Source organism: Acanthisitta chloris, unplaced genomic scaffold, assembly GCF_000695815.1.
Source record: "Acanthisitta chloris isolate BGI_N310 unplaced genomic scaffold, ASM69581v1 scaffold7263, whole genome shotgun sequence".
Classification (NCBI taxonomy): domain Eukaryota; kingdom Metazoa; phylum Chordata; class Aves; order Passeriformes; family Acanthisittidae; genus Acanthisitta; species Acanthisitta chloris.
The window spans coordinates 85,769-100,631 of record NW_008665349.1 but is presented as its reverse complement, the minus strand read 5'-3'; the positions used below and the strand labels follow the sequence as shown (position 1 = coordinate 100,631).

The 14,863-nt window shown below is 36.3% G+C and overlaps 1 protein-coding gene across 1 annotated transcript in view; it reads right to left on the bottom strand.

The window, feature by feature from the left end:
- Positions 1 to 12,904: 12,904 nt before the first annotated feature.
- DPH6 (diphthamine biosynthesis 6) overlaps positions 12,905 to 14,863 on the bottom strand; it is an 83,452-nt gene continuing 81,493 nt past the window's right edge. The window contains exon 11 of the mRNA XM_009071714.1: positions 12,905 to 13,106. Coding sequence (XP_009069962.1) covers positions 12,905 to 13,106 — 202 coding nt within the window. The remainder of the gene's footprint in view (positions 13,107 to 14,863) is intronic.

The following is a 14,863-nucleotide window of genomic DNA, read 5'->3' as shown; positions in this document are numbered from 1 at the left end:
CTCCAACCCTTAAACTCTATGATTCTACGTTGGTGTCTCAGTGGAAGAGTACTTCTCCAGAGAAGGTACATAAATTACTAACTTAATGTCTTGAAACATGTTAATTTTGGATACCTTCCCATATAACCATAAAGCTGGACTTCAGTAGAAAGTATCTATTATAAATAAACAAGTGTATGGATAGCTGTAGGAAATGAGTGAGGAGGAAAGAAGGCTTGCTCCATGTGAGTCCCAGTAGGCAGTAACACAACATGTCCTTACAAGTAGAATTTGGGGAAACCTATTCAGCAGAAATACCAGCTATACAAAGAACTCAGACACCATTTCTGTATGTTAGTGAATGTCTAGGGACGAACTACCTAGGGCATGGCATGGCTCACAAACAGTTAACCTAGTGAAAATTCGAAGAGAAAGAACATGAGCACTTCAAACCTGTCACAATAATCACATAACCGAACCTCTAGAGAAAGAGACAATGTTTCAGTTACTGAGCTCAACCCTCAGGCCCTCATGCATCACGTTCACAAATGAAAACAAACTACCATGGGGGATGGAAATATTTGTGGTGCCAAAATGCCACATTAATGCAGTGGACCCAAATAGATTTGCCAATAGTAAATACATAATCCTGAAAAAGATGTCTAAACTCTGATTAGAATCCTTCCTATAAAACATAGTGAAGCAGAACATGAAAAAGCAACAAAAAGTATGAATAATGAATATGTTGATAGGAAATAATGTGGGTGACTGGTCTGAAAAAAATGCATTCACTTTTGAAGGTAAATACAAGGTGAGAAGACCTACCTAGGTATCAATTGTGCTATCTTTATAAGAACAATGGAACCTACAGAGAAGAAGAGACTTTAGAAGAGGAGACAAAGGGGGGGAAAGAGAAGATACTACTTAGGAGAAACACCAAGATGGATAGGTTGTATCCTTTAAAGCATATAGAATTTAAGAAAGATTATAGTGTCAATAAAATAACAGCATACTGTTATCCAAAATTACAGTAGAATTACAAATTTGAGTCCTTATTCTCATCTTCTGAAGATATTTTTGTGAGTTTCTCTTAAGAAACAGTACTAAGAGTTATGAAGAATGATTGTTTTATTATGAACAATTTTTTGTTCTTTACAGACTTCCCATACCATTCAATCTGGGGCATACTGGTGGCCCAGGTTCTCTCGCAAAGTTACCATGAAAGCATTTGAAATACATTGCAGTCCCAGAAGTGCTGGTATAGAATACAAAGACATTAAATAGTTCTGTTGTAGGGATTATTTACGTTAGAGATGTCTTGGCAAGTTTTCCATTTCATGCTCAGGCACAGTCCTGATCCACGAAATGTATTTGGTGTTGCACAGTGTTTGCTTCTACTGATAAGCTCAGAAAGGGTAGAGGGCTGTTTGAACACCAGTGTGAGTGGTTCTGAGAAGATTTTCTAGGAAGACTTTTTTTGTTTGCAAGTAGGATTTTTTTTTTCTGCTCTAGGTTATAACTGTTTAATAATGTTCTAAAAGTTCCATGTATGAATGGTGAGAACTAAGGATTTAGGATCAGTAATGGCATTTCCTTTCAAGTACTTGCAAATATTGTATTTGGGATGGCGCTTTTCACAGGATATTTCTATTGATTAAAAACCACTTTTAGATGACTGAGATGAATATGTCACATGTTCTGCTTAGAACAAATGTCTTATTTAAAGGTCTGACTGTATATTACATCTTTTAAGAATTTGGTACAGATTTTTATTTTATGGGGATTGGTGAACTCATGTTTTTTTTCAGCATATTGCAGTTTTTAGGCAATAGCTTTTATACTGATGATAACATCTAGGAAAGTAATATTGGTATAGAACCATTTCAAAGATTATCAGCTTTCTCCCAAGCCAAAGATGGCTTGGGAGAAAGCTGATAATTACAGAATTTGTGGTGGAAATCAATAAAGGAGTCTAAGTTTTCAGTCAAGATAAAATTTGCATCTATGTCAGAAATGTCATGGCATCATAAGTATAATTATTTAGAAACTCTCTTTCAAGTAAGCCAATTAGAAGGTTGGCTAATTGTGGGGTTATAATCATGTTTATTGTTTTATAAAATCTGGTACAGTGGAGATTAATGAAAACAATTGTTGTAATGAGGAACTAGGGATGTCTATTTCAATTTGTCAAAATTTTGGTCCTTTTCTTGTAAACCTTCACAGGTGTACCATCATGAGGTGGCACATGGGCATACAGACTAGAGGCACTGCAGAATACTACAAGTCTTTTTGTCAAGAGGCTCACTCTTTTATGGAATCTCTTTTTCTCTGTGGAAACCTTGCTGTAGGCACAAAAAAGGACTGAGGTTTTGGTGAGGGTTTCAAGGATGGAGTAGTAGTAGATGGAGCCTATGGCAGTGGACCTGCCCAGATTCCCTTATTTATGGATCTTAGGGAGCTTGTAAATAATCCAAAGGATAAGAAACGAAGAGAAGGAGTTGCAAGTCAGAGTGAATACTTTTGTTCAGCCTCTAAAGGAAGTGAACTAACTGTCTCTTTGAACTCTCTCTTTGGGAGGTTTTAATTTAACATTAGTATCAGACTCAGTTACACAGGCTTCATGGTTTATGATTACAACTGTGCCCTTTGTTGTATCTGGCTTAATCACTACTTAGCCATTCAATCTTAGGGTTGGTAAAGTACTTCTCTCAGTGACACTTTTTGATAGAGGTATTTTTTGTTCATTATTACAAAGACAAATCTTTTTCTAAGACAGCATAACAGTTGAAGGTGTATTTTTGTCTATTATAAAATTTTTAATCCTTTGTTTATGATTATATTGATCGTCATCTGGCATTTGTCATATGAAACAATAGCACTGGAAATGACTTTAAAATGTTTGGACTTTTTTAAGAAAGTGGTGGAAAAAATGCTCTCCTTCTCTTCCTAAGAAGAATTATTCCTGTTTCTTAGGTCAGAAACACTTCACTCTGCCAAGGACAGAACTGGTTAGCGAGTTTAGGCTGATAAGGCTGTAGAACCAGACAACTGAAACAGAATGTAGAATAAGACAGCCAATGTAGAATAACGCATCCCAAATAAGACTGGGATTAGTTATTGCTATGGTTATTTTTATACAGTTACTTCACTTTTTATTCTTTTTACCTTAGAGTAAAATTTCAAACAGATCTTTGGCATTAGCCAAAGAAGCTAGGAAATAAATCTTATGGAAGTAGAAGTACAGTACATACAAGACAGTGGATGGAATCCTTTGCAACAATGGCAACAGCAAGCAGATAGCAGTGAAGTTTACAGCTTTAAATCATGATGTCCCCTTTTTGGGATATCATGAAAGAAAATTTTCAGTCATTTACTGGTCCAAAGGATAGAACAGTGTTCAAAATACACTAAGTGCCATAATTACTGCTATATTGTTGATGCTATATTAAAGATTCTTCATGTGGGTAGAAGGTACCAGAATGAGCATGTAACTAAAGTTAGTGCATCACTAGGATAAGCATATCACTGATATCATAGGTTGCTGAAGAGATTCATCTGGATCTCAAAACATGATGCTAAATATTTTCTTGTCTTGGAATTGGCCTAATATGACTTAGAAATCCATGTGCCTTTTGATTACAGAAATAACTGGAAAGAGGGTCTCCCTTTTCATACTAAGCAATGTTCGAAAACACGAAGCATTCCTTTGGACTTGAGGGGCTAGATGAGGTTAAAAAAAAAGGTTGTTCACTAAAAAGGGAAAGTAGAAAAATACATATTTTAATTCAATTAAACCCCTTCAGATACCAAGGGACTGTGCCTAAAAAAATCAAGACAATGGCTAGGAGAATTGGAAATATGACTGCCAGCACACACTCAGTCATGCATTCCACATGTTCAGTTGCTTGGAAAGTACGATATTCACCTCTAATTGACGGAGCAAACGGTTAGCTCAAATGGGTTGCTCATAGTAATCAAGCAACATATGATTCATCTTCATTACTAAATCCCTGGCAGATTTTCCATTAATATCAATGTTTCAAGCTTTTCACTCATAAATTAAAATCTTATACATAGATTTTAAGTATATGAGCAGAACTCAATGGGATTCCTCCCACATACAGAAGTAAATTCACATGTAAATGCTCACAGACTTAGTACAATAATAACACATTTCCTAAGACTGCTAAATGGCAGGTCATCAGCCTTCACAAGTGTAATTATCATGGAAACATTCATATTTGCCAATAATTAAGCTGCAATCACAGGCTTAAAGCTTTATTAGAATATTGAAAAATAGTTTGGTTTATCAGTAAACATAAGGTTACTTATGTTGAGCATATAGTGAGGCTTTAGAGCTGACAGAAAAAGGCAGAAGTCCAAACCACAAAAATGTAAAGACCTTTTTTATTAGGTAAGGAAAAATGCTTTCTGAGATTATTTTACAAAGGTTATTCGCTATTAAGCAACTGAAAAACATCTCACAGATCTACCAAGTAAGCTTTTAAGCTTGTACTAGCTTTTAAGCTACTTTCATTTGGTGTTAAATTCACAGTTCTGAATTAGAAACTTACCTGGGATGCATAACAGTTAAGCATAGCAAATGCATAGCTTTCTAAACCAGACAATTAGAAGAATGAAATACACCATATTTTCTTAAATGCTGTCTCAGATTCTGGTCTGATGGACAGCCTCTAACTCAGATGGAAAGTCACAGTCTAGGGCTGAAGAAATTCCAGTGATTGTGTCATTCCTTTGAATAAAACCCAAGGAGTTGCTCCTTTACACTATACTTGAGGAAAAAGATGAAGTTGCTACCTTAATGCAAAAGCTACAACATTTTTTCAGGATGCAGAAGAATTGAAATGTAGGCCCTCTTACGTGGGCACAGATGCTGCATATAAGCCCAAAACAGGCCAGAGAGCAAGGACATCCTCACTCACCCTGAACAAACTCTCTAACCACACTGAAGTTTGACACTTCTTGCTGCACCCCCCCTTTTGAATTGTGACTTTGAACCAGGAAAGTGAGAAGTACCCTTTTAGTGTCCTCTGCAGACTTACATTTGGGAACTGTGAGGTCTTGATCAAATGGGCAGGTTACAGGGGACCTGGACTTAATCTGTGCATTTTCTAAGCAAAACATCCTTACCCTTTCCTCACACTTAAGGTCTTACAGGATTTTTCTTAAATCTGAATCACTACTGAAGTAAGAGACGATACAGAGAGATGTCTGTCTCCCCAGATGGCAACAGCACTGATCAAAGTTTAGACAGTCAGAGAACTTTCAAGCAAAAAGAGAATTACATGGTAATTTGAACAGATACAGAGTGAAGCAGAACTGAGGGGTAAACACTCTGAATTACTGTCCTAAATCTGCAGCTGTATCTGGCAATAGTGCCCAAGTCCTATTTTTGTAAAACGACAGCCACTGAAGCTTTGACAGACAGATATCAAGGCAGTGTAACTTCATCCATTTTAATGTTTATGTTTTCTAAATGATGGCATGTACGTGTGGGGCACTGAACCCCTCAGCTCCACATTTGATTTCTGAGAGCCACTTAAATGTGAATGGGAGCTGAGATGGTCTTCAGAGTGCAAGCTCAGAATACCTAAAAACACAGACAATGTGATAGATGCTTTTTTACAAATTTCTATTACTTCTGAGATTTTATCAAATGCAATTTTCACTTACAGTACTGTGTACTTACATATATTCTGCAAAGCGAGATCTCTCACAAGCTACACTTCATTTTTATGTTACCAGTTTTCTTTGGTTCTTGACTTAATCACTATCTGGATCTTGAATCTTAGGGAAGATGGAGAGCTCCATTTTATGAATGAAGCTTGCATTGTAAATCTGGAAAAATGGGTTCTCATAGAAATGTGGCAAAAGCAAAGACAAAATACTTTATACAATGAAACTGATCCTTTATGTTTCATCTTCCCTTAACTTGGGAATTATAAATTCAAAGGAACTATGAATGCTTCCAGTGTTCGTTTATTTCTGTATTTTTATTTTGCATAGCTTTTTTGAACTCATTAATAAACGTGTATCTCCTTATAAATATTATATAATTGCATACTTAGAAGTTCACAGCAAGAATTTAAAAAAATTTGATATCTACAATGAGAAAATGTATATGAAAATCCCACCATAATCAAAGGGGAAAGGTTTGGAAAATGTAAATATATGCTCACAGCTGTTTGCTTTCTCAATTCAGTTATAATTTTCAAAATACGCTATTTTTTCCATGTAACCCATTTTTCATCTGCCCAATTACTTGGAATCTTTTTTTCTACTATCAAAAATCATCATTTGTTTCTTTATTGTAGTAGATAAAACATCCTTTCATTGTTTCAGCTCACAAGCTGTGTGGATACTACCCACTGTTCTTGCCTCCAGCACTTCACATTATTGGTGTATTATTTCATGCATGCCCTACTCTTTTATCAATTGCTTTTGAAGTAATGTTAATAGACTAGAAAATTGAGACATTTATGAAGTATAGGCAGTGTTTATGAAAAAATCCATAAAATATGACACAGGCAAGACAAGATAAAAGCAGCATTTTAATAGATTATGGCAAAGAGATCCTGTCAGAAGTTGACAACTGACTCCTCCGAGATCACTAATTTTTATAGGATTAATTCTTTAGTATTAAAAATGAAGTTAAATGTCCTAATTAATCTGTAAATAGCACACCCAGAATTAAACCTCGTGGCCCCTTTCTTGGCATAGCAATACTTTTGAGCAATAATTTTGAGTAATCACTTCAAACTGATAAACTGAGGAAGATTATATTCTTAGCTAAATAGCCGCTTGGATCAGACTTCATTGTATCAATGAAGTAAGAAATCAGCACCATTTGAAAAAGGTACTTGTATAATAACTTCTGACTCTCAGAAAATGACAGATCACTTGCTTGCTCTTCACTAGAAAAATCCATTTACTAATTAGAGTAATGGCAAAGTAAACTCCTCATTTCTGATTTATGCAAACAACAACAAAATAGAGGAAAAAATGAATTATGAAGAAATACATAAGGGAGACAGGATTTAGGATCGATTGAGTAATAAGAAAAAACAATGTATTTGGTAATCTGCCTCAGGATATCATGCTTTCCCATCAAACCATCAAAAGTTTTCAGGAAATATCTTTTCAAACTGCCTAAATTAACTACTGATTCAAATAGCTTTTAATATTCAGGTCTTTCTCAATCCCTTACCTATAAATGAGTTCAAATCTCCAGACTAAGAGCACAATCATAACAATTAGTTGTTCCACAACTAAGGAGTAGTATTTTTACAAATTTAACTGTAATATTTCTTAACATTTCCTCTGGACTGCGAAACCGAAGAGTTCATCCTCTGAGACGTTTCTAACCTGGGATTTTTTCCATTTCCAGACATACCAGCATTTTCCCATGGACTTTTCTGTATACAGCAATTTTAAATCAACACATTATGACTGATTTTTAAGTATTTGTAAACTACATATAAAATTTTCAGAACAAAATTCTTTTCAAGATGTATGCTAAATTATTCTTGCCAGCATCTAAATTTTGTATCACAGACCATCCTGGCACAATTTGTCCAGCCTTAATGATGCTGAAGTGAAGATGAAAAGCCCTAAAGCATTCTATGCAGAACATCACTTACTATACGCTTCTGTAATAATTCAGTAATTTTAATTAATACTAATATGTCTTGGAACAGATTGATGGTAGCCGTGGTTTTCCTCCCAGCTGGTGGAAAAACAAAACCAACAAACAAAAAGAAAGAAAAAAATTATCACATTTTGGCCCTCATGATATATCCTACCTCAGATCTCTAGTTATCGCTTCGTATTTCAGCTTCTTAGAAAGCAAGAAGCTTGGATCCAAACCCCCCAAAAGTAATTAGAAATTTCCCTTTAAACAGCCAGTCTAAGTACTCTAACTGCACCAGATAGTCTTACCAGGGACGACTGATCCCATTCTCAACATCACTATCAATAACTGACTCCTCTTTTTGCATGCCTTGAGGCCTGAACCACGATTACTGATGGAAGTAAGGATTTACTTAAAAGGAAACAGCAGTTCCAATTCGCCCTGATGTTTCTTTTTAAGTTGTCTCATAATTAAAGTGGAACTATCTAGCTGAGGGCACACTCCAAGCAGTAATACAGCTATCCCCTGCTATTTGGTGGACTTTGTGATCCTGGGTGTGACTATATGCCATATCCCTCAGTGGTGGCAGACAGCTTTAATCCACATTTTGCCCAATTGTACTAATCGAATACAATGTTTAGAGTCAGGTTTGTTAATCTCCAGTTAAGAAGCATGCAACATGTAACAGAAATGAACTGCAAGGATGAAGATTTCAGTTTTGTCCCACTGCTTCCTGACTTGCACACTTACAGTCTCCATACAATTTAGAACAGTCTCCAGGTTGCCCTAACATTGTACATATTTTTTCTGGCAATTGCTAGGGAAGCAACAACAACTTTTATATTGGTGATTAGGTTTCTTACTCGAGAGCAGGCATGCCAGTGCCACTGGAGTACAACTTGCTTGCTTTCATCTACAAAAATTACGATGTCCTAAGTACTCTTCCATACAGCACCATTAATGATCAAGTTTTATAGCAAGGACTTTTCCTATAATTCTGATGTTTCCTTTCTGTTACTATGTCAGTAAATCTGTAATTTTAATATTAAGTAGAGAATGTGAAAAAAAATTAGGTTGGAAAGGGCTTCTAGAGTCACTTAATGCAACCATATGCTTAGAGCAGGACTAACTTAAATATTAGACTAGTTTGCTTAGGGCCTTGTGCAATCAGGTTTTGAAGAGCTGCCTGCTGCAACACTGCTAATGTTGCCTTGTATTTTGTTAGCTTTCACTGCTGCAATGGTGAACTTCTAATTAACATTTAGAATGTTAACAATCATGACCTCTAATAACTTCTTTGCAGATCTGCTATTTAGTCAGTCTCCTTCCTACACTGCTGCAATGGGACTATTCTGTCCTAGCTGTAGGACTTTTCCTTCATTTCTGTTCAATTTCATGAGGCTTCCATTATCACTTGCTTGTCTGGGCACCTCAGAATGGCAGCCCTGCCCCTCCAATGCATCAAGCACTGTCCCAATTACTGCCATCCACAATCCTATTATGCATCTTATTGTCCAAGTTGGTTAAAATGTTAAAAATATCATCCCAAGTCTCAAGCCCAGAGGAATATGATTTAGACTTAGAACTGTTGACTATCATTTTTTTTCCCTGCCCACTGGAAGTTCCAGGTATTCTACCCCTGTATTTCTACATACAGTATAATATAATGTAGTGTTGTTTAATCACAAAAGGAAAAGATGGGAAGGAAACTACTGGGTTCAGACAGTGCAGATGCAAAAACTGCCTGCACCAAAAGATGCCTGATGGATGACTTGAATTGGAATTTGGCAGCTCTTAGAGGGAAAGAACTGAGGTCACAAGGAAAAGCTAAAAGGTTCAACAGACATAATCAAGTTATAGATGCATATATGTTGGTATGTGTATAAAATGCACAATGTCACCATGAAAAATTATTGTACAATATGAGGTATGATAAATTATACTGTGGAAGTTCATTTGTTCATTTCTAGGTAGAAAGACTTTAAGAAACTTTTCCAAAGCAAATGAATTTTAAGTGCAAATAGACTTTAAAGTACATAAACATATTAAAATAGCTGGTACAAACACTGTCAACTTTCCATGCATTCTTAGGTAAATAATTGTGGTTAGTGTTTCAGCTGCACAGTCTTTTTAAAAAATTGTATAATTTCTTTTTAAAATTTCTTTTCAATGAACCATGCTTACAGTTCATAAATGCTCAAAGAATGTTCTCACAAAATAAATAATCACGAATAAGCCCTCAGTATAAATTTCTCACCAAAAACACTGCTTTGCAGTGCATTTTCCTGTTTCATTCACTAATGTAAAGCTGTGCTGTTTGCTTTAGCAAAGATGGTCAGTAAGCTTTTTCTATACATGCTACCAGTTATTGCTTAGTCTTCATGAATCTTCTAATCCATTGAGAAAACGGAATTAAAACATGAAAATAAAATAATCGTCTGATAAACAACAGTGAGAAATAAAAACATGCAGTATTTTAAGTAAAAATACCGAGCTACTACCAATGACCAGCACAAAGAGGAAAGAATTTTGCTATAAATAATTTGAAAAACCTAATTTCATTCTGCCACTGTTGCTTGGTGTCTATCAGACTGAGGTCAGGACATTCTCATGGCAAATTTCAAATTTTTACTTTTTATCCTCATAGCACTGTTGGCAGGATCCTGCAAGGTCCCTACAGAATTGAAGTGATGCTCCGCTGAATGATTTGTTGAGCCTGAAGTGTGAATTCCATAGTTTGCATTAACTACCTACATCGTTCCGCTGCCAGCTCTGCTCTTACATGCCAGTGCACATCAATCCCAACTTGCAATAGCCTGAATATTAGTCTTTGGTCTATTTTGAAGTGAGCAAAAACACTGTGCAAAAATGCATGATGATTCCCCTGTGTCCAGAAAACTTCATATTGGACAGAAAAGACAAAAATGTAATCGTCCAATTGGCATCTAGCAAAAGATAAACAAACTCTCCAGATACACGACATAAGGGTAATAAACATTTACTGGTTTAAGATCATTAAGCTTCTGTTCCTCAAACATAAAAAACTGATGAACATTTCATCATCATAAAGTTATTATAATTTCAAATAATTTTTGCTGATTATAAAGATTAAACCCCCGTGTTTGTTCTTTCCTTATTTATTATGGAAAATATATTCCATTCCTAAAATATACTGAAGTGCTATACTTCCACTGGTGAACTTAAGAGCTTATTACCTGTCCATATATAGTCTGAGGAAGTTCTGAAAACCAATGTAAAGAAGATTTTAATTTTGGAAAATTTATGTTTAAGCAGATACAAAATCCGTATCTTCCATTACTAAATTTTACAATTCAAATGCATTGTTTATGCACTTATGCAGTCCTTTATGGTGTATTCTTACGAAAAGGTTTTATAGGTTATATTCTTTATATGCTACTTTATAAAGAAAAAATATTAAAATATAAAAAAAACCATTTATTGAAATGTTTACTTGATCCGGTACCTTTGACATGTATGGGATCAAGCTCTGCGGAATAGAAATATGTTGCCAAAAAATCAAAGATTCCTGGCAAGACAAAACCAGGATGGTAAATATTGATACTCAGATTAAATTTATTGCTGGTAGTATGAAGGCAAAATCTGGCAAAGGAAAATTAAAAATATTGCTAGAATGTATACTACCAATTCCCCATACATGTGTTTGTGGACTAGAGACAGAATGTAGCCATAAAGGACAAGTGAGTGATCCTGTAGCAAGGTACAGCTTTTCAATACTGTTACTTCTGTGGTAATTAGTTTTTGAAAGTAAAAATATTTCACAGAATCAAAGAATAAACACAGCTGGAAGGGATCCTTGACGGTCATCTCATCCAACTCCTATATATTTTAACTTCATTCCAACTTATTTTACACCTTCAGGGAAAATAAGCTTGCTTTACTAAAATGTTCTCTTAGGTGTAAAAAAAAAAAAGTAAAACAAAAGAAAATATAGCAAAACAAAACACACCAGTGTAAAGTTTGAATTACAGTGTAAATGTTTGAATTACTGACCAATGTTACTGGTTCCACTATATTTGAAGAGATATGAACCTTTGCTTGGGTATGCTGTCCGATAGCACCAAGAGATCTGGCAGTGCCCGTTATTGCCCATTTGCAGCATGAGACTATTCACCAGGTTACTAAATGAATTTTCAGTTCATATCCTTTTCTGAATTTAGTCAATGCTCGTTGCAGGACATACAGGTTACTTGCAATGTTATACTAGCAAGTTCAAACAAGTAACAAAGATGAAAAGCTTATTAAATTTTATCTTTGCAGGATTATGCTTGATGTGATGCAATTATGATCACTAAGGTGTAAGACTGAATAGAACAAAGTTTAATAAACCAACTTTCTGCTTTCTCAAGAAAAATGGATATACACAGATGATAAAAACCCACCCTCCTATAACAACAAGATTCATACAGTAGTAATTAAACAATATTTCTTCCTGAAAATAAAACAAATTCCACATGAGCTTCTGAAGCAAAATACTATTCCTGAAATTTTCCATAAAGTCATACAAAGACAAAACAAAGTAGGATTTCATAGCCATTATACTAGGTCGGTTTGCAGACTCAAAAAAGTTTCAGGAAATTTAAGCAGATGTCGTAACATGTTGATTAAATTAGTCTGAACAACACTGGACAATGTATTACACAAAAGGAGTACTGGTAAGAAAGGCATATATATATTTTTTGCAACAGAAAATGTTGAGACAGTTCACCAGTTGTCAGAATGGTACTAGCTGGGCAACAGGTACTGTATATGCAAATTTTTGGTCCACTTTTCCATGATATGTTTACTGCCTCCTTTTCATGCTTCTAAATAGTATGCAATACTCTGTTCAGTTTGTTAGTAATTTGAAAAAAACAACAGCTCTTTAACCTTCCTGTTCTTGTAAATGGTTAAGCAGTACCACAAGCCTCAAAAAGGATTTCATTAAATAAGGATTTTAGGATTGACTTACCTGGAAAAAAGTCTGAGCTTTAAAAAGCAGATTATAAAAGTATACATGAGACACAGTTATTTGGTCTAATTATAACATACAACGAAGTATACTGTTTGTGAAATTCTCTGCAAAGAATAATTTATCCACTTTTGTACCACAAAATGAAAGACTGATGAAGATTAAGTTGTCCATAAATTTTAAAAATGCTCCTTTTAATTTTTTTACATGTTTTCTTTTACAGATTGAGATGGGAGAGAAGGAGACACTAAAACTCTACTCATGTCAGTCAACAGACACATAGTTCACATGAAGTAACCAAGATTCCCTACCTTGATAGACTGACTGTAAGGTCCTATGCTAGCAGGTGCCCAGTGGGAAATGCTCTGTACATGCATGACCATCTTTTCATCATGTGTTACATCACTCGTTGCAATGTCATACTTATGTGCAAGGCAGTCCATGTAAAACAGTATTCCATCAGGTAACAGGGTTTCCACACATACTCTGCAAACATAAGACAGTAATTTTTTCAAAGAGAGAGTTTGCTTACACCAACTTTCAACATTTATTTTCCATGGGTTTTTCATCTGGACACTATGTTAGGATATTTTGCTGGGAACACAAAAGTCAGGGTATTGCAATAACCTGCTAGCATTAACAATGCTATCTCCTCTCCAAATAATGATCAGTTTTGGACTTCTAGCAAGATAATTTCCATTACCAAGAAGAAACTAGCACCATAGCCAGTGCCTCAGTTCTATTTGTTTGTGTTTTTTTAAAGAAATGTGTATTACTTTATTAAGAATTCATTATTTCTTTAGTATAAAAACCTCAACCACACTACTTGGGAAATGCCAGGTAAGTTACGCTAAGCAGTCCTCTGACTGAGTGTATCATTGTCATATTCTTGCCTTCACACATTTTTCACTGAATCTGCTCCTGATGTCTGGACCAGACACAGAATGGATAAGGCTGCAAGGGACCATAGCAGGTCATCTGGTCCAACCCCCCTGCTCAAGGAGGGTCATCCTAGAGCACACTGCACAGCATTGCATTCAGATGGTTCCTGAATACCACCCACACAGTAAAAAATTTCTTCCTCATACTCAAGTGGAACTTCCTGTGCATCAGTTTCTGCCTCTTGTCCTATTGCTCCACACCACTGAAAAGAGTCTGGCTCCATCCTTTTGGCACCCTACCTTTAGACACTTGTATACATTGATAAAGTCCCCTATCAGTCTTTTCTTGAGGCTGAGCAGACCCAGCTCCCTCAGCCTTTCCTCATGAGAGAGATGCTCCAGTCCCTTAATCACCTTTCTCACCCTCCACTGGACCTGCCCTGAAAGCTCCATGTCTCCCTTGTGCTGAGGAGCCCATAACAGGACACAGCACTTGAGATAGGGCCTTACCAGGTATGCGTATAGGGGACAGGATCACCTCCCTCAGCCTTCTGGCAGCAGTCTTTCTAGTGCACCCCAGGACACTATTGGCTTTCTTGGCCACAAGGGCACACTGCTGGCTCATGGACAGCTTGTTGTCCGTCAGGACCCCCAGGTCATCTGTAGAGCTGCTTTCCAGAAGGTCAGCCCCAAGCCTGTTACACATACGTTGGGTTATTCCTCTCCAGGTGGAGGAGCCCGCATTTGCTCCTGTTGAATTTCAGATAGATCTTCTCTGCCCATCTCTCCAACCTGTGAAGGTCCTTCTGAAGGGCTCCACAGCACTCTGAGTTATCAGCCACTCCTCCCAGTTTTGTTTCATCAATGAACTTGCTGAGGAGGTACTGTATCCCCTTCATCCAAGTCACTGATGAATAAGTAAAACAAGACCAGGCCCAGTATTGAACTTTTGGGGACACCACTAGTCACAGGCCTCCAACTACACCCTGTGCCCCTGATTATGACTTTCTGGGAACTGCCATTCAGTCAGTTCTCAATCTACCTCACTGTCCAATCTGCACTTCCTGGGTTTGCCTACAAGGATGTTGTGAGAGATAGCAACAAACTTCTCTAAAAAGCAGCATCTTATAGTTCTTTTACACCCTTCTCACAGATTATCATGTAATACTGAGCACATTTTTCTGCTCTACTTTAATACACACATATGACAAGTTATTGAAAACCTACTTAAGCATTCATTTATAAAGTTGACTTTTGTTTCCTCCAAGGAATACTGAGTGCCTTGATGGACAGAGAGTTGGGGGGGGTGTGTGTGGGAAAATCAACATTTCAAATTCTGAAAAATAATTATATTTGCAATCC